The 21,882-nt window shown below is 42.7% G+C and overlaps 1 protein-coding gene across 2 annotated transcripts in view; it reads right to left on the minus strand.

Annotated features, from left to right (window-relative positions):
* The window catches only part of LOC145354910 (ATP-dependent RNA helicase with zinc finger domain-like), a 377,450-nt gene that overhangs the window by 140,761 nt on the left and 214,807 nt on the right, over window positions 1-21,882 (minus strand). For both annotated transcript variants that reach the window (XM_080206535.1, XM_080206534.1), the window contains one exon: window positions 10,232-10,460. In XM_080206535.1, the coding sequence (XP_080062661.1) occupies window positions 10,232-10,460 (229 nt within the window). The remainder of the gene's footprint in view (window positions 1-10,231; window positions 10,461-21,882) is intronic.

Genomic DNA, 21,882 nt, shown 5'->3' on the forward strand with positions numbered 1-21,882 from the left:
CTATTTTCTCCTTGATCACGGATTCTAACATTTTACCTACAACAGACGTTAAACTAACCGGCCTATAATTCCCTGTGCCTTTTGCCTGCCACCCTTCTTAAACAACGGCGTAACATTAGCCATTTTCCAATCTTCTGGCACTTCCCCGGAATCCAGCGACGTTTGGAAAATAATCACCAAGGCATCCACTATCACCTCTGCCATTTCTTTCAGAACCCTTGGATGCATTCCATCCAGTCCTGGGGACTTGTCCACAATCAGTCCCTCCAGTCTGTCGAGCACTGCCTCTCTAGTTACAATAATGTCATTCAGGCCCTCCACTCCTACCATCTTTCCATCGCTAACACCCGGCAAATTATTCACGTCCTCCTCCGTGAAGACCGAAACAAAAAAGTTATTCAAGGCCTCAGCCATTTCCCCATCTCCTACCACTAAGTCCCCCCTCTCATCCTCTAAGGGTCCAACGTTCACCCTAGTCAGCCTCTTCCTTTTTATATATTTATAAAAACACTTACTATCCTTTTTTATATTAAGCGCTAGCCCAGCATCATAGTTTATCCTACCCTTCTTTATCAACTTCTTTGTCATTCTTTGTTGACATTTAAACCTCTCCCAATCCTCTTCTCGCCCACTACTCTTAGCTACTCTAAACGCATCCGCTTTCAATTTAACACTTTCCTTTACCTCCTTCGTTATCCACAGCTGATTATCTCTCCTCCTATGATCCTTTTTAACCATCAGAATAAATTTCTGCTGAGCACCAAGAAAGATCTCCTTAAAGATCCTCCACTGTTCCTCAGCAGACCTACCTTCCAACGCGCTCCCCCAATCAACATTCGCCAATTCCTCTCTCATCCTACCGTACTCCCCTCTGTTCAAACAAAGGACACATGTCCGGGAACCCACTTTCTCCTCCTCCTCCATCTGCATCAGGAACTCCACCATACAATGATCGCTCTTCCCAAGACGATCCTTCACCACAAGGTCCCTAATTCTACCCGCCTCATTACATAACACCAGATCCAAGATAGCTCGCTCCCTCGTCGGCTCCAACACATACTGTTCAAGGAAACTATCCCAGCAGCATTCCAAGAACTCTTCCTCGAGCCCACCGCGTCCAACATGGGTCGACCAATGTAGATTGAAATCCCCCATAATTATCGCCATTCCATTCCTGCACGCCGCATTTATTTGCGCGTTAACAGCCCGCCCCACCTCCAGATCATTATTTGGGGGCCTATAAACGACACCCACCAGCGAATTCCTCCCTTTGCCGTTCCTAATCTCCACCCACAATGATTCCACTTTCTGCTCTTTGGCTCCTATATCATCCCTTACTACCACCCTGATGCTATCCTTAATCAGCAGAGCTACGCAGCCCTCATTTTTCCTCCCACCTATCCTTCCTAAACACTTGATACCCCTGTACATTCAGCTCCCAGTCCCTGTCACCTTGCAGCCACGTCTCTGTAATGGCCACCAGATCATATCCATTTGCACTGATCTGCGCCACCAGCTCATTGCGCCACATAAGTCCTAGGTAATCACCATCCTCAACAAGAGAGAATCTAACCATCACCCCTTGACATTCCATGGCATTAGCATCACTGAATGCTAACTTTCAATATCCTGGACATTGACCAAAAACTTAACTGGGCCAACCATATAAATAGGGGGATCACAAGGGCAGTCTGAGGCTAGGAATTCTGCAGCAAGTAACTATCTCCTGACTCCCCAGAGCCGACCCATCACCTGCAAGGCACAAGTCAGGAGCGTGACGGAATACTCGCCCCTTGCCTGGATGAGTGCAACCCAAGAGGCTTGACACCATCCAGGGCAAATTAGCCCACTTGATTTGCATTCCATCCCCAAACATTCACTCCCTCCACCATCAATGCACAGTGGCAGCATTGTGTACCATCTACAAAATGCTGAAAAACTCACCAAGACTCCTATGATAGCACTTTCCAAACCATGGCCACCACCATCTCGAAAGACTAGACAGCAGATACATGGGAACACCACCACCTGCAAGTTCTCCTCCAAGCCATTCATCATCCTGACTTGGAAATATATTGCTCCTCCTTTACTACGACTGGGACAAATTCCAAGAAGTTCCTCCCTAACAACACTGTGGGTGTACCTACACCATATGAACGGCAGCAGTTCAATGAGGCACTTTGCCATCACTTCTGTAAGGGCAATAAAGGAAGGACAATAAATGCTAGCACAGCCAGCAACACTCAGATCCTATGAATAAATTTAAAAAAAGCAAGCAATGATCTGACCAAGGAGCCATGATCTTGTAGGATAGCTTTGATATGCCCAATTTTGGTATCAAGCTTACATGGTGAACAAATGGTTTGGGCTCTATTCAAGAGATTGCCAATTAGGCCAATCTTATAGTGCATGGAGCTATAGAAATCCCTATAAAAGTGGGTTTGTGCTAGACAGTAAGAGAGATCCATTATGTGAATTTCTCAATTAGCACGTCAAGGAGAGAGAGCTCATGTAATTGCTTAATTTCAAAGCTGAACCCAAACATGGAATGAAGTGCATTGTGTGTAAGGAAATTCTTACATGCAGCTGTAGATTCAAATTTAGCAAACATATCATTTTCATATTGAAACGTACATGGGTTAGGAGGTCAAGGGTCATTTCATCAAAAACACATTTCTGGTGGGAATCAATGAAAATGTTAGTGAGATCTATGCCTAGAGGGGAACCCATGGCAACACTACTTAGTTGGTCATTGGAACTTAAGAAATAGGAGCAAGAGCAGGGCATTAAGAGCATCCAGTGAGATCATGGCTAATCTCCTACTTCAAAACAGTAATGGGTGACACGGTAGCACAGTGGTTAGCACTGCTGCCTCACAGCTCCAGAGACCCGGGTTCAATACCGCCTCAGGTGACTGTCAGTGTGCAGTTTGCATATTCTCCCCGTTTCTGAGTGGCTTTCCTCCGGGTGCTCTGGTTTCCTCCCACAGTCCTAAGATGTGCAGGTTAGGTGGATTGGCCATGCTAAATTGCCCCTTGGTGTCAGGGGACTAGCAAGGGGATAGAGCCTGGGTGGGATTGTTGTTGGTGCAGGTTCGATGGGCCAAATTGCCTCCTCCTGCACTGTAAGGATTCTATGACAATCATTTTCCTGTAACAGGAATCCCTTGATCTTTTAAACAAATGTTTGTATCAAGGATTTTACATTTTACAAGATATAGCAAATCCTGAAAATCTAGTACAATAAAAAGTGATAATTATTCCATATATACATACAGAGATCAGTAAATACTCATACAAATGGTTCAGATTATCAATCATTATAATCGTTGTAGTTGGTGTCTCCTTTCCCAAATGAAAGGACATCTGAAAGAGTGGGGGATCTCAGGATAACAAGATAAATCTATGAGCACATGGCACACCCTCCTCCACAGGACAATAGAGCTATATTGTATATGGGATCCCTTATGGGGATCAACCAATTGGGACCTAACTCATCATCCAAAGCAAGAAAGGCTACCCCAGAAAAGGGGAAACATTAGGATACTGTCATTGGTACAAGACTTTGCTATGATATGCCCACTGTACATTCCATGAGTTAAGTAATCAAGTAACCACAGTCACAACCTGCACAGCCAAGTAAGTGTTGAAGACCAACCCAAGAAAGGCTAGACATCTAAAGACTAGCCAACCATGCCCAGGCTTGCACCCATACATATTTGCCCAGAGGCATGAATGACAGGAAAAAAAGAACCACTCTTTTTCAGGATACATGGTCTGTCTGCCTTCATATTAGACAGGCAAGGCTTCTTTAATCCCAAAATGATGAATAAACATAAGTAAAACACAACACCAATAGTTCCAATGGGGACATTTCCTCACCCACAATAAGGACTTACACCAACCACCTCTATACCAAACTACTTACCTGCCACTCAGATGTGGTGCTACTCATCTTACCTATAAATAAAGTGAAAGGTACCAAAAAATATACTCCCTCAGTGTAAATGCATTTTTAAAAAATCAGATAAACACTGCACAAATGTCACATCCTACAACTATTCAGCATGCTCTGCAATAGAAAGATGGAGATTTACAAACAATCCCCAAGGAAATAGCTCCATATTGCAAACACTGAAACCCAAGAACTGAATTTGACACAGGGCCAGAAGCAGGACCCCTTACCCAACCCCACTCCCCTAGTACCACACATCAAAACCAAACTTGAATGCAAATAGTAACGCACATTAAACTAAAGCAAATCCCGTTCCACCATCGGAGCACACTGATGGGCAAATACTATCAGAGAGAAAACATTAACAATCCTGATTTTCACATTTTACAGGATAACTAATCTTGGATGCGATTTCCCATTTGGCCCAGCTCTTGAGCATTTTCACCAGTTTCCAGAGAAATGTATTTTTGATCAAATGATCCTTAACCACTTACCCCTTGCATTTTTCCGATATGTAGATGGCACAGTTGCTATATTTGAACGCAGCTGCATTCAAGAGTTTACATATCCTGATGCACTCCAACCAATGCTCAAATGGAGCGGTACCACAAGCTCACTTTCCCCAACATGGCAGTTTAGAAATTTACTAATAGGTTCTCTATTACTGCCTACTGCAAGGATACTTTCACTAACCAATATAACATTGGGATTCCAACAGCTTCACACACTATAAGATTGGCCTTACTACCAATCTCATAAGTAGAGCCAAAGCTATTTGCTCATCATGCAAGCTTGATGCTGCAAAAGGTAACATCAAAGCTACATGCAAAATAATGGCTATCTCAATCAGAACATTGCTCGAGGTGTTTCATGCCTAAGGATACCACTTTTGGACCAGAAAAAAAGTGGCCAATCTAACTCAAATTACCCTTGAGGGGTAAGGTTTCTCAAAAATTTGAGTAACTGGCAAAGCCAGCTATTTCACTCTGCAACAAAAACGTAAGTAGTATTTTCTGCTAACAGGTCACCTAAGAACATAAGAAATAGGAGCAGGGGTAGGCCATCTAGCCCTTCAAGCCTGCCCCACGTCCATCAAACAAAGATGATATTCTGCCTACCACACAAATGAGTAATGTGATATATGAATTTCAGTGCTGGTGCAATGTCAGGTATGTGAACAGTATATCCCAACAATTTGCTGCTCATATCAAACAGCACAGCCCTTTGGTTGTTCACAAAAGGCAGAAAGGTGACCTAGCCTGTATTTGCAAAACACAGAACTTAATGTCTAACGTTGGATACGCTTCCACAATTGGGTAGCATTTGCTGAACAAACCTAAGCATGCAAAGAATTGCACTAACAACCAATTTAAGATTGTCAGACTTGTAATGTAGCATTTATGCTTACTAGAAATTACATATGTTGCCTGTCTCTGCAGTCAAAAAGAATTTGTCCAGGCTTTGCACTTTTTTTGAAATGAACAAAAGCATGTGGGACAATAACACCCTGGTTCCTTCTCATTAGCAAAACCTTGACCAATCAGGGCTGACTTGCCAATCAAGCAGCACTCTTTTCTCATGCAGTTTAAATTGTTGCTCCCTTTGAAATTTGGCATTCTTGCATTTGCCCTCATGATTTCAAGATGGAAAGTTTTTAAAAATCTCTACCTTTTCAACAATACTCTAGTTCCACCAAGTGACAACTTGCACATTGGACCCTTGTTATTAAAAGGGAAATGCCTTTACACTAGAGATCTTTTGATAAGGTTGTGTTCACAGCATCCTCTGGACACAATATTATGAGTTAATGAGTTAACTCATTACAAAAGAAACTACTTTCCTCTAGATTGAAATTTTAAATTTTGGTTTATCTTTTAAAAATGTAGAACAACACAGTCAATAAATGGTGTTTATGCAACTTCAAAACTGAAGTATTTTGCAAAACTCTCAATGGGCATTCATGCTCTATTATGTCACAAAGCATCAGAAGTCAAGGTGCATGCATCATTAGTCTAATAAGTGACTTCAAATGGATCAGATGGGCAGCTTTCTATGATAGTACTTGCCGAGCTGATCCTCTGCATGTATCACAAATGCTAAAACAATATTCTTCAAAGTTCACATGACACAGTGGACTAAACTGCTGTTTATTCCATGCGACCGGCATCCTCCAAAAACAAGTTATGGTCTATCCTACAAAAATACTGAAGCAAACTGCCCTCCAATATACTCTAATCTTCTTGCGTCACAGAAAGAAGAGGAATTATGAGCAACTCCTACAACTCATCTCCTAATCTCAACTGAAACACGACTTCAGCTTCTCAGACAGCAAATGTGTTTTTTTTTCCCCAGTGAACAGCAAAAACACTCCAAGCACAAATATGCACTTTTAAGCTGTGGAGCAACATACAAATGACTTGCATATTATACAAAAGAAATCAGAGAAAGAATCACAGAAGAGGAGAATGCTAGGAAGGAAAATAGTGAAACAGAAAAAGTAGAAGGGACAAAGATAAAAAAGAACAAGAGAATAGATGGCTACCACTTTTGTGTTCTCTATGGCCATTTAACAAGCAGCTTTGTAGTCTTAACCAAATCTAAACCAAGCCCTGCTCTTGGAACCCAACTCAATAAATTCCTATTCGTAGATTTACAGCAGTTGTACACTAGCAGTATCATAACACAAATCACTTAATTCCAATCAGTGTGCATACATTCAGTAGCTCATGATAGAAGGGTCAGTTTTGTTTAGTTGGAAGCGCTTCTGCTTCAACTTGTTCCCTGACAAGCTCCACATAAGGTTGACAATACAGTGCAGTAACCACATCCAATCAGAGGTGTTCTATTTCAGTTGAGATTTTAAACTGATTGTTCCAGTAACTCAGATTAATGCTGAAGATCCCATAGCATTATGTAAGAGATTTCATGTTCTACCTACCTTTCCACTTCATTTAACAGCACTAAAATAGAGGTCTTGTTTTCTTTGTTCATTTTGTACACTGGCACATTTGCATACAGAAGGTTTGCGTTTCTGCATAATCCTTTGTGGCCAAGTCACTGGTTATGAGTCACATATTCAGCTTCCAGCCCCATTGATCAGCCACCAATGTGTTTAGGTAGTTTTACTCAGTACTCGTATATTCTTGACAGGATATTTTAAGGATTTATGATAAAGGTCCACCCAATTTTCCTGGAAGTACAATCCCTTCAACCAAAATTCAATGTTGATACTTCCTGAATCAAATCCTAATCCAATCTACACCAAGTTGAACTCACAGAGAAGATAATGAAGCCAACAACATTGTTATCATACAAGAAACCCTTCCATAGCAATGGTCACAGAGTGTCCACTGCTATGGAACTTAGCTATAACAGAGTTATAGCTAAGTGCAATCCATGCTGAGTGGAGTTAAGAATGGGATAATTGTACCAGGGTTGTAAAAATAAATCAGTTCCTGTTTTATTGCTATATGTCATGTTTTTACTCTAATACAATACAGTTTATAAGAACACAAGAAATAGGAGCAGGAGTAGGCCATCCAGCCCTTCGAGCCTGCCCCGCCATTCAATAAGATCATGGCTGATCTGTCGTGGCTCAGTTCCACATTCCCGCCCTCTCCCCATAACCCTTAGTCCCCTCTCTTATCAAAAACCCATCAACCCGCGTCTTAAAAATATTTAGCGAGGTAGCCTCCACCACTTCAACAGGCAGAGAATTCCAGAGATTCACCACCCTTTGAGTGAAGAAGTTCCTCCTCAACTCCGTTCTAAACCGCGCCCCCCTTTATCTTGAGGCTGTGCCCCCTAGTCCTACTGTCCTTTCTGAGCGGGAAGAGTCTCTCCACCTCTATCCTATCCATCCCATTCATCATCTTATACGTCTCAATGAGATCTCCCCTCATTCTTCTAAACTCTAACGAGTACAAGCCCAGTTTATTCAGCCTCTCCTCATAGCTCAACCCCCTCAACTCCGGCATCAGCCTAGTAAACCTCCTCTGCACTCCCTCCAAGGCCAAAATATCCTTGCGTAAGTACAGCGACCAAAACTGCACACGGTACTCCAGCTGCGGCCTCACCAGTGCCCTATACAGCCGCAGCAAGACCTCCCTACTTTTATATTCAATCCCCCTCGCTATGAAGGCCAGCATCCCATTCGCCTTCCTGACCACCTGCTGCACCTGCAAGCTGGGTTTTTGCGACTCATGCACAAGGACCCCAAGGTCCCTCTGCACCGTCGCCTGCTGCAGTTTTTCGCCACGTAAGTAATAATCTTTCCTACCATTATTCCTACCAAAGTGGACCACCTCGCACTTGCCAACATTAAATTCCATTTGCCATTTCCTGGCCCATTCGCTCAGCCTATCTAGATCCTTCTGTAGACCCTCCGCACAATTTGCCGTTCCACCAATCTTGGTGTCATCAGCAAATTTCGACACCCTACACTCGGTTCCCTCCTCCAGATCATCTATATAAATGGTAAATAGCTGAGGCCCCAGCACCGACCCCTGGGGCACTCCACTAGTCACCATCCACCAATCCGAATAGCACCCATTGACCCCCACTCTCTGCCTCCTACTTGACAACCAATCCTCTATCCACGCTAACACCCTACCCCCAACTCCATGTCCCCTGACATTCTGCAATAACCTCTTGTGAGGTACCTTGTCAAACGCCTTCTGAAAATCAAGAAAGACCACATCCACCGGCTCTCCTCTATCCACCGCCCTAGACACATCCTCATAGAACTCCAGTAAATTTGTCAGACACGACTTCCCTTTAACGAAACCGTGCTGCGTCTGCTCTATCAAGCAATTCCTCTCAAGATGCCTCGCTATTTCCTCCTTGATGATGGATTCTAACATTTTACCTACATGTTTTTCCATCTGTTCAGACTATTTCCAGCTTCATCTATCTGGTAAAAGTTCTTCTCCAAGGCACTTACTCCAACTCAGAGCTACCCAGTATTTGACCCTCCATTTGCCATGTTAGTCCCTCCTACAATTCTCCTACATCCACTTTGATGGCTCATTCTCAACAAAATCTTAAGTCTGTCATCTTGGTCATTCCCTCTGCTACAACCTCCATCCTCATCCCACATCTATGGGGTGCAAACTTTGAGTGCTTCTGCCACACAAATTGCATAGTCAATCGTCATCAGTTCTGGCTTGAGTTCAGCAAATCCAACCAGGCTTTGTTCTCAACTGTCATGATAGCATCCTGAAGGGCAAAGATCCAGCTGGTTCATTTTCTCTATCAACAGTCTTCTTGAATGATTTTCCCCTTGCCCACCCCACCCTCAACTCAAATAATAACTACGAAGGGCTCATGGATGTCTGACACCATCTTCTCCTACCGAGCTAGGTCGCTGACAGTAATAATAGCAATATCTGCAATTGTTCAGATCATATTTTCAGCAGATCTCAAAGTGCCCTGCACAATTATTTACTGATATGTAAACATACGTGGAAGTTATTCAGTGCCATCAACAAAAGTGGCTGTGAACACAATTGTTCTGCATCAAATTTGTCATTGAGAAACAATGCAAACTACACATAATATCTCTGCTTGATGAGACATTGGGTAAACGCAGCATGATTCCACCATCCTGCATAAATTAAACTAGTGGGTCTCTGCTGAAAAGGTGCTAAGTACTCACCAAAGGTTCAACTGTTATATTGGTAACAATCATTAGAAATCCATATTTCAGAAGGTTCGGAGGCAATTATATTTCAATAAAGGGTAAAAAATACTTAGAGAAGTCACTGATGGCATTTTCTGCAGAAGAACTTCACCCCAAAGATTAAAGATCTTCTAATGAATGATCCCTTCACAGTAATCCAATTGATAACAAACAGAATTAGGACTCTGATTCTTTGTTACCAACAAATAAAGGATGGAGCAATTTTGTTATTCAAATTCTGTACACACTGACATTAAAGTTCAACTGTCATTAGTATAGCTTATTTCATTGAGAACACAACTTAAATTTTTCAAATTATAACTAATACAGAAGAGGAAAGCCAGTCATTGAATCAGAGGTTGAAATGATCTCAATCAACAACTCAGGGACTTTTTTTGGCTTATGTTATTCCAACCTAATGATTAATACAGATATATCAAATATCTAATCACAATCTAAAAGCACATAAATACACAATGATCATGGCTCTCTTCAATAACATTCAGGTGACTATTACACAAACTAAATTACTTCAACTACACCAAAACACTTTTGCTACTTGCACATTCTAAATGCAACAGGAAACTACCAACTTACCGACATTTGCCAATGGAACAGAGCGCCACCGGATCTCCAACCACTGCCACAAGGGACTGCGTCCTCGTGAGAATGGTATTCAGCATCCTGTAACTAGACAAGAAGCCATATTCCAGGTCCTCTGTGGATTCTTCTAGCTGAGCATCTCTCCGTCTTACAGATGATGGTGGTTCTTTGTAGGTGTGCCGTGTTCTGACTGTGCTCAGAAACAGTACTCTGAATGGTTTGTCTGTAAACAGCAGAAAAAAAATCAAATCTTCTATGAATTTACAACTCAGAGTCTATAGTCTTGTCACATATTCAAGTTTTATTTTTTAAAAATTAGCATATGGACTTCAGCCTCCATTCTGCCAAATCATTAAGTATTACAATGTTATGTACAAGATTGTCTATCCAAAATTTTATACCACATACACCTTTCTATCCCTAGATCCTTTGATTCCATAAATGCAAATAAACTACTTTTTCTCAGTCTTGAATATAGTCAACAACTGAGCATCCATATCCCTTTGGATTAGAAAATTCCCTTGAGCAAAGACATTTTTCATCTCAGAGCAAGAGAGAGAGGGAAAAAAGGAAAGAAAATGGGACAGAGAGAAATAGATTATAGTTCTGATCTCTTTCTTTTTCAACCTGGGAACTTTTACTCTCAGAACTGTCTTTCACAATGAGGATTTCCCCCCAAAAATTCTTCCTTTGATATAAGCTCGGCAAATCGGCCGGCCTCATTTTAACTTCTCCTGAACTCAGACTTTTCAATCCAAACATGAACTCCCACACACATTCCACATCCACATAAAGAGACACAGCTTCTTGCTGCCCATAGCCTTTTCCCTGTCCAGATCTTGGCAGGCTAACCTTGTCTGTGAATTCTCAGGGGTGACTTATATTCTGGCCTCTCGAAGTCCATCTCCATGGCAATGTGAAACACATGAGCCTCATATTTAGGTACAAATTCTAGATCCCAAATTTCTTTTTGGGCAATTAAACCACAACTGTTTAGAACCTGACATTTTCAGCACTTTTCAGGGACTTTAGAGATTTAGTTTATCCATGGATACAAACAATGGCAGCAGCCCTATGCGCTGTGTATAAATATTCCTTTTCCCAATGAAATAATCTGGGGCACCTTTAATCTCCAACAAACTACCCAGGCTTTCTGCCAGACAGACTTTGTAACAGGTCACATGACTCCTTTTGTTTCATCTTAAAGATACAGCCCCCAAAATAACAATTGCATTAATCTCACAACTGTAACACTTCTCATAATCATCAGACATTTCAAAGTGCTTCACTGCCAATGAATTACTCTTGAAGTCTAGACAGTGATGTAATACAGTAGCCAATATGTGCACAGCAAATTCCCACAAACTGTAATGAGATAATGACCAAATGGTCTGCTAAATTAGCTGAGGGATAAATATTGACCAGGACACTGGGGATTGCTCCCTTCTGATTTGTCAAACCAACGCCATAGCTTACTTATATCCACCTGAACAGGCAGATGTGGCCCTGGTTTAACATCTCATCTGAAAAACAACATCTCCTTCACTACTACACTGGAGTGTCAGCCTTGACTTTTGCACTCAAGGAGTGGAACATGACCGTGGAACCTTGACTTAGAGATGATAAAACTGAGCCATAGCTGAGACATTCAAGTCAGTATCTACACATCAGACAATCCCCTGATCCCAAGAATCAATCTTGTGAACCTTGGTTTCACTTCCTCTAAGACAAATATCGCCTTCCTTAGCTAAGGAGTTCTAAACTGTACATAGTATTTCAGGTGTGGTCTCAAACAGACCTATATAATTGCAGCAAGGCCGCCTTCTTCTCATACTGCTGCCCCCTTGCAATAAAGGCCAAATACCATTTGCCTTCCAAATTGCTTGCTGTACCTGCACACTATCTTTCTGATTGGTTTACAGCTAAGTCCTCACTTTAAGAGGACAGAAGCAAAATACCGCAGAGGTGGGAAATCAGAAATAAAAACGGAAAATGCTAGAAAAGCTCAACAAGTCTGGCAACAACTGTGGAAGAAGTAACGGATTAATGTTTTGAGTCTGTATGATTCATCTTCAGAGCATAGAGAGCAAGAAATTTGATAGATTTGATATTGCTTAAGAGGGGGTGTAGAGCATAAAACATAGAACATAGAACACTACAGCACAAACAGGCCCTTTGGCTCACAAGTTGCGCCAATCACATCCATACCTACCAGGCCATAGAACTATCTGTAACTCCCAATCCCATTAAATCCCATGTACTCATCCAGAAGTCTTTTAAAAGACCCCAGCAAGTTCACCTCTACCACCACCGACGGCAGCCGATTCCACTCACTCACCACCCTCTGAGTGAAAAACTCACCCCCAACATCTCCTCTGCACTTGCTTCCCAGCACCTTAAACCTGTGTCCTCTCGTAGCGACCATTTCAGCCCTGGGAAATAGTCTCCGAGAATCCACCCTATCTATTCCTCTCAACATTTTATAAACCTCTATCAGGTCGCCTCTCAACCTTCGTCTCTCCAGGGAGAAGAGACCTAGCTCCCTCAACCTAAGGCATGCCTCCCAATCCAGGCAGCATCCTTGTAAATCTCCTCTGCACCCTCTCAATAGCTTCCACATCCTTCCTGTAGTGAGGCAACCAGAACTGCGCACAGTACTCCAAGTGGGGTCTGACAAGGGTCTTATAAAGTTGCAGCATTACCTCCCAACTCCTAAACTCAATCCCTCGATTAATGAAGGCCAGTACACCATATGCCTTCTTGACCACATCCTCCAGCTGCGAGGCCGATTTAAGAGCCATATGGACCCGGACCCCAAGATCCTTCTGCTCCTCAACACTGCTAAGACTCCTACTCTTGATATTGTACTCCTTCATCCCATTGGTCCTGCCAAAATGGACCACTAAGCATTTATGTAGTAGGTGGAGCAAAACAGAAGGTAAGAGGTAAATGAAAACTCAGGAGAGATAGACAAAGATATCATGAAATACAAGACAAAGCGTGTATTAGTGGTAGTGTTAAAGAAGGTGCTGACAGTAGCATGAAGGTTTGAGAACAGAATGTGTTAATTGCTGAACAAGTATCAGGGCTCTTTACAAGCAAAAGTTAAGAACAAGTGACAGGTGGCTCTGAATGGTAGTTGTGGGGGTTCAGAAAATAAAAAGGGTCAAGATGGAGGAGAGAATTCATGGTCTGAAGTTGTTGAACTCCATGTTAAGTCCAGAAAGCTGCGAAGTGCCTGATCAGAAGAGGAGGTGCTCTTCCTCCAGTTTGCTTTGGGCTTCATTGGAACATTGCGGCAGACCAAGGACAGACCATATGGGCATGAAGATGAGGGTCAGTGTTGTAGACTGAGCAAATGATAGACTGGGATAAGCAGACTTGCAAGTCAGAAATGTAGTGAATTTTTTGAGTGGTTCCAGGATAATCTACTGCAGCAGTATGTCCTAGAACCAACAAGGGATCGGCCATATTTAAATTAGGAATGAGTAAGGAGCCAGATTTAATTAAAATTTTGGTGATCTGTGGACACTTGTCTTATAGTAATAATGAGTTTAACATTGACTTTGAAAGAAAGAACTATGAAACAGTTACTTAAGATTCTAGATTTGGGCAAAGCTGACTGAAGCAATGAGACAAAGGTTGTTTACAGTAAACTGCGCAACTCTGACAGAAGATGAATGGGAGATGTGCGTAAGACCATAAACAGGTTACAATCCCACAGAATTGATATAATACAGAAAAGAGGTATTCAGCCCATTGTGCCTGCACTGACTCTCTGAAAAAGCATTATGACTTCGAGCCATTTTCCAACCTATTTGTGTAATTCTGCACACTTTTTCCATTCAAATAATCATCTGATGGCCTGTTCAGTAACTCAATTGAACCTGCCTTCACCACATTTCTAGGCTGTGCATTCCAGACTTAAAACATTCACTGTTTTAAGAAGTTTTTCTCACATTGAATTTGCTTCTTTTTCAAATAACTTTAACTTGGTGCACTTGTGTTCTCAATCCATTTATAAGTGGGAGTAGTTTCTCCCTATCTGCTCTGTCAAGCCCCATCAAGATTTTGAAAACCTCTATCAAATCTCCTCTTAGCTTTCTTCTCTCCAAGGAGTACAATCGCAATTTCTCCAATCTATCTTCATAAACAGTAGTTCCCATCCTTAGTATCATTATTGTAAATCCCTTCTGCATTCTCTCCAAAACATCCACATCCTTCCTAAAGTGTGGTGCCCTGAACTGCACACAGTACTCCAACTGAGGTTTAACATAACCTCCTCGCTTTTGCACTTCATGCCACTATCAATAAAGCCTAGACAGTTGTTTCCTTTATGAACTGCTCTCTCCATTTGTTCTATCACCTTTAATGACTTATACATATATATACCCATTTCCTCTGCTTCTGTACACCCTTTAGAGTTGTAACCCTCATTTCATATTGTCTCTCCTTGTTTTTCCTATCAAGATGAATCAATTCATACATCTTGTATTGAAATTCATCCGCCACCTATCTGCCCACTCCACCACTTGTCTATGCCCTTTTTAAATTCTCCTAATGGTTTACAATGCTTCCAAGCTTTGCATCATCTGCAATCTTTGCAACTGTCCCCTGCTCATCAAGAACAAGATCATCAATATATATATCCCAAAAGGATAAGGGTTTTATTTGTCATAAAAGCTATTTGTGGGCACTAAAGAGGGAAGAGACAACATAAAACAAAAAATTATTTAAAAATTCAAAAAAAATTAAGGCAGTATCTTGCAAAAATTGATCAAGTGTCAGGGTCTAACTGAAAACTGGAGTGTTCTCTTCAGAGAAACGGACAGGTTTTCGCACCAGACCTTATGATGCTTTTTCAAAAAAAAAGGGGGATAGGTTTCACGCTATGTTTCACCAGCCCCTTGCTGCCCACCCCAACAGTCATTGCCAGCATCGGACACCTTCCCCACACCACCACCATTTGGCCATGTCCCTCCTCCCTGGGGTCTACCCCTCCAACGAACCACCCCACCCCCCAGCCACACGCCCCCCAGGCCCCATTATAGATGCCCTGACTATAATCTGGCAATGTTCTCACAATCTGGGAACGATTCTTTTATTTTGGAACATTGCACATGTCATTCTGCTATTTAAGAAAGGTGTCAGAGGGAAACCAAGTAATTATAGACCAGCTAGCCTAACAGTCATAATGATATGGTGACTGAATACATTGAAAATTTTCAGAACCAGGTGGAATTGTAAAAGGTAGGTTGTACTTGACAAATCTGAATTTTTTGAAGAGATGATTAAAGAAGTGGACAGGGGAATGTCCATGGGTGTTATTTACTGGAGAAGATATTTAAGTCCCTCAAACGGCAATCAGCTCAAGTTAAAGTTCATGGAATTGAAGGCAAATTACTGGCCTGTTAAGAAGTTGGCTGAATTGAAGGAGACAATTAGAGCTAATTGACAGAATATGACTAATGCAGTCCTGCAAAGGTCTTGATGGGGTCTCAATGATTCACTGTAGTCATAAATGACTTAGGCAACAACATGATAGAAAGCCATATATCCAAATTCCCAATGACAAAAAGATGGACGACATTGTAAGCTGTATAGGTAGAAACATAAAATTACAGAGATAGACAGATTAAATGAATGATCAGAATTGTGACAAATGAATTTCAATATAGACAAATACAAAGTAATCTACTTTGGACCTAAAAAGAGCCCTTTTTAAAATTATGTAAAGCTAGAAATAGTGGTGGACCAAAAAGATGAGATGAGGGTCAGGAACACAGATTAATAGTCTTTTTTAAAATTATTTTCTGTACCTGTCATGACATGCTAATCGAATGTGGGATTTTATGTCTAGAGACTAGAGCAAAGGTGGGTAGAAGTCACTCTACAGAACTTTGTTCGGACTACACCTTAGAGTACTACATGCAGTTCTGGGATCACACTCAGGAAGGATATACTGGTCCTGAAGGGAATACAACATAGACTTGCCAGTATGATTCTGGAATGTCATTTTCTTACACTTTCAATTTTCTGCCTAAATAATTTTAAAAGTCCACGAATGTATAAATAAAGTTGTCACCCTCAGATAATAATTAAAATATTTTGCTCTGAAAATCATTTTTAAGTAGCAGGAACAAACTCTTAAAGACAAATACTGTAATAATAAACCACAATTCTGTAATTGTAATGCTCTTGTTTTATCAAAAAGAACATTGTAGCCATACCTCATGTCAACTTTGCCCAATTGAAAGCATGGTAATTTCTGGGTCAATGGGATAGGTTTGAATACATAATCTGGCTGACAATCCAATACAGTGCTAAATGAATGTTGGAATGTCAGTCACGTTGACCTTTATCCAAGACAGCAGTCCAGGATGCTGTCTGGATACTTCAACGGATTGTGTAGCACTTTGACAAAGAATAAATGAGCTCCCAGGTGCTCTGAACATCTTTCCATCAATCACCTGACCATCTGTAAATCTCATTGCTCCTTGACAGAGCTGGTTACACTTAAACAGTTGCTGCCTTCATTTCAATACTAACAATTCAAAAGTTGCATGATATTCTTTCCAAATATTTTAAATCAAGTTGTTTGGGAAAGGATAAGGTATGCTGTACAAGATCTTGCAAATGGAACACTATAGGGTGGATATACTCAAAACAGTGAAGTTAATTATATATATAATTTGGAACTACTTTCGTGAGTTTAAAATCAGTTCCATTCCAGCAATAACGTATTAACACTTTTACTTCTCTCTGTCAGCTATAAAACTCTCAGGAGTTATTTATACATCATGGATTCAGTATCAAAACATAGCAAAAAAACTCCAACAAATGAGGGCAAGAGGAGGAGAACATTTCTGTACACTGCTTGTTTACGAAAAGCAAATTTCCAAATTTTTCACATAGAGGAAATTATCCACATTTGTTGGGGACCAATATAAGAAACCTATCAACTTGGTATCGGTTGGCAGTAATCTCAGCTGACTCCACAACTTGGCTGACACTTTAACAGGTATCCATGCCATTCTCAAAAAATTCACAAATTGATTGCTGTCTGAGAACAGCAGTGGTGTGTATTTAGCATAATACACACAGCACCTCCATAAGAGCTGAATAGACAGCAGCAAATACAGCTGTGTTTTTCACTATTATCAACTCCAGTTTTAAATGTTTCTTGATTCCTTGGTCAGGATTTTGCAAATGTGAGACTTCTTTTGAGGATGACTGCTGCAAAAGCACTTACATAGCACCTTTAATGCAGTGAAACATTCCAAAGGCGCCCTGAAGGAGTATTATAATACAAAATTTGATGCAGCTACATAAGGAGATGAGACCATATGACTGTAATAAAACCATAAGAAATAGAAACAAGAGTAGGCCATTTAGCCCCTTAAGCCTATTCCTTTCCTGCCCTTTCCCTTACTTCATGTACTGATCAAAAATATATCTATCTCAGCTTTAAATATACACAAGGACTCTGCTTCCAGACCTATGATCTATGCCCTATGATCCTAGACTTTCCCTCAAGGGGAAACATTCTCCTAGCATTTACCCTGTCAATGCCCTTAAGAATTATATATGTTTCAATGAGATTACCTCTCATTCTTGCAAATTTCAATGAGTAGAGTCCCAGTCTGTTTAATTTTTCCTCAGAAGACAATCCCTCCATACCAGGGGTCATCCTCATGAGCATTCTCTGAGCTGCCGCCAATGAAATGATATCTTTCCTTAAATAAAGGGACCAAAATTGCTCACAGTATTCCAGATGTAGTCTCATCAGTACCTTGTACAGTTGCAGCAAGACTTCCCTACTCTTATATTCCAAGCTCCTTGAAATAAGGGCCAACATTCCATTAACCTTCCTGATGGGGCGTGTATGGGGTGTCAGGGAGGGGTAATACATTTGGTGGGGGAACATGTCGCGTCCTTTCAGGGCGGTTTATCCATCCTTTGTCCCCACCTGGCACTCAGCTCTCACCTGTGGCTCCCCGTAGCTGTTTGCATGCGACAGCAGCCACATCCCGGGCAATGGCTTCAACAAGCCGGCTAAACCAGGTGAGGGTAGCCAACAGGTCTCAACCCTCGGTGAGATAGGGAGATGTCTATCCCAGCATGTGAAGACAGAGTCCAGCGGATTGAGCAGAAGAGACTAATGGAAGGTCCAACGGTCAAGAAGGAAGTCTCTGCAAGCATCATGTAACGCAAAGAGCAGTACAAGACACAGAACATGTCCTGGTCATCCACTGCGCCTAGTCCCACCTCCAGCCATCTTGACTCTGGTCTTGCCACTGGATCTAGATGGGAATTGGGAAGAGAGAGTGAGGCTGACACTGCACAACTCTCCCTCATTTTAATCCAAATCAAGCGCTAGTTTCGACACCATCATCATGTGTCCTGTTCAACCCTTGAAGTCCTGTGTCAATGGGCGAGCGACGAAGCAGCAGGTGTGGATACACTGGGAGCTGTAGTCACAGACCTACATGCAGGCAGCTCAGGTCTAATGGTCGTTTTCCGCTGACCAAAGCTGCAGTGGAACTCGGCATCTACCTGGGTGGCTGAGCAGTCCTCTTCAGGAACGCACTGCTCACCTCCATTGAATGAGGAAGGGGCTAGAAAAAGGCAATCTAAACATTGCCTGCTTCATTACACCCTGGCCAGTTTACCATGGCTGGCAGGGATCCCATCTTGCGGTCGAACACACAAAATAAAACACAAGGTGACACCGCTCACCACTGGCACTTGGAACATGTGCACACTTTTGGACAACCCTACAGCAGACAGACCAGACAGAAGAACAGCCTTAGTTGCCAGAGAGCTTGCAAGATACAACATTGACATTGCAGCCCTGAGTGAAACTTGTCTTGCCAATGTAGGTCAGTTGACTGAAACTGGAGGTGGATACACTTTTTTCGGGAGTGATCACGGCAGCGATGAGCATCATGATGCTGGAGTTGGATTCTCTGTCAGGAGTCACCTAGTTCAGAAACTTGATAGTCTACCCATGGGTGCGAACGGCCGACTTATGACATTACAGCTTCCGCTACAGAACAGAAGTCAAGCCACCCTGATCAGCACCTATGCCCCCACAATGAACAACCCGGACGAGATGAAAGACAAGTTCTACGAAAAACTAGACGCCCTGCTATCAGCAGTGAGCAGTACTGACAAGCTGATCTTGCTTGGCGATTTCAATGCATGAGTAGGGTGTGACTTTGCAATCTGGCAGGGAGTCATTGGGAAGCATGGAGTGGGCAAGTGTAACAGTAATGGCCTACTTTTACTGAAGACCTGTGCAGCACACGATCTCCTCATCAGCAACACAACCTTCTGTCTGCCTACCCGCAACAAGACCTCCTGGATGCATCCCCGCTGTAAGCATTGGCATCTTATCGACTATGTCATTGTTAGGAGAAAAGACAGGCAGGATGTCAGAGTAACCAAGGCCATGTGTGATGCTGACTGCTGGAGAGATCACAGGCTCATTGTCTCCAAAATGAGGCTCCGCATCAGACCCAAGAGGCGACACAAAGAAGCAAGATTATGAAAGGAATCAATGCGGCCAAGCTAAAGAATCCCAGCATAGCTTCAGCACTGACTGAAGACTTAGAAATCAAGCTTGCTGACCTACATCGCGCAGGCAGCGCTGAGGATGACTGGGAACGCTTCAGGGATGCTGTCCATACATCTGCGCTGAAGACGCTTGGACCCTCCACCCGCAAGCAGCATGATTGGTTTGATGAGAACGATGAGGAGATGCAGGCTCTACTTGTTGAAAAGCACCATCTTCATCCGGCCTGTCAGAACGACCCATCTTCAGCTGCCAAAAAAAAAATGTTTTTATCAGTGCTCGCAGGACAGTCCAGAATAAACTGCGTAAAATGCAGGATGCCTGGCTGAGCGCCAAGGCAGATGAAATACAGGGATACACTGACAGAAACGACTTGAAACGGTTCTATGAAGCCCTCAACACTCTCTATGGACCTCCATCTCTTCGGAGATCCCCCCTCCTGAGTACAGATGGTACAACTCTCATTACAGAGAAGGCTCAGCTCCTGCAGAGATGGGCTGAACACTTTGAAGCCATCCTCAACTGACCGTCATCTATTAATGATGAGGCAACAGACAGGATTCCCCAGGGTGATATCAACACCGTCATGGATGACCCACCAGTAGTAGCCGAAGTCACAAAAGTTGTCAGCCAGCTAGCCAGCATCAAAGCCCCAGGGGCAGATGCTGGTCCTGCACTTATCGAGAAGCTCACCGAGTTGTTCCAGTCCTTTTGGAAGCAAGGATCCATTCCTCAGGAACTTAAAGATGCTTCCATCATACACCTCTACAAGAGGAAGGGCAATCGGCAAGTATGCGACAACTACTAAGGAATCTCGCTGCTCTCCATCACAGGAGAAACCCTCACAAGAGTCCTGCTAAATTGTCTGGTCACTCATCTGCAGCCAGGCCTGCTTCCAGAGTCACAGCGTGGCTTCCGCAAAGGTTGTGGGATTACTGACATGATTTTTGTGGCACGCCAACTTCAGGCAAAGTGTCAGGAGCAGAATCACGAGCTCTACACAACCTTTGTTGACCTCGCGAAAGCCTTCGATACTGTAAGACGACAAGGCCTGTGGAGGATCATATCAAAGTTCGGCTACCCCCCCAAATTCATTCAGATGGTACGCCAGTTCCATGATGGCCAGAGTACTGGATAGCAGAGAATCCTCTGAGGCATTCCCTGTCACCAATGGCATCAGAAGCTTTCGGGGTTAGCCCCTTCGTCAGGTGAATGGAGAGTTCTGGCCTCAGACAGAGCATATAAAGCACAGACAGTTTAGAGATTACGGATTAGAATGCGAATCCTTACACCTAACCTGCTGTTCAAGACCTGAAGTGGCTGACAATGTGAGTGGAAGCAGCACTGATCACAGGTTACAGAGATGTGTATTGTCTCCAGACAGTACAGTAAGTGAGGTTTTGCAAACCCAGGCAAGTCACCGGGGTTACAGATAGTGCGACATGAACCCAAGATCCCTGTTGAGACCGTCCTCATGTGTGCGAAACTTGGCTATCAGTCTCTGTTCAGCGACTCTGCGCTGTCGTGTGTCGTGAAGGCCGCCTTTCCAGATGCAATTTTACAACTCACCCACTTTATCCTGGACCACAATGTCTTCACCTTCAACAACCAGTTTTTCATCCAGACACATGGAACAGCCATGGGGACCAAATTTGCACCTCAATATGCCAACATCTTCATGCACAGGTTCGAACAAGACTTCTTCACTGCACAGAATCTTCAACCAATGCTATACACTAGATACATCGATGACATTTTCTTCCTTTGGCCTCATGGTGAACAATCACTGAAACAACTATATGATGATATCAACAAATTCCACCCCACCATCAGACTCACCATGGACTATTCCCCAGAATCAGCTGCATTCTTGGACACACGCATCTCCATTAAGGATGGTCACCTCAGCACCTCACTGTACCGCAAGCCCACAGGCAATCTCACAATGCTCCACTTCTCCAGCTTCCACCCTAAACGTGTTAAAGAAGCCACTCCCTATGGACAAGCCCTCCGTATACACAGGATTTGCTCAGATGAGGAGGATCGTGACAGACACCTCCAGACCCTG

The sequence above is a fragment of the Carcharhinus amblyrhynchos genome, chromosome 18 (genome assembly GCF_965287045.1).
Source record: "Carcharhinus amblyrhynchos chromosome 18, sCarAmb.v2.hapA, whole genome shotgun sequence".
Taxonomy (NCBI): Eukaryota; Metazoa; Chordata; class Chondrichthyes; order Carcharhiniformes; family Carcharhinidae; genus Carcharhinus; species Carcharhinus amblyrhynchos.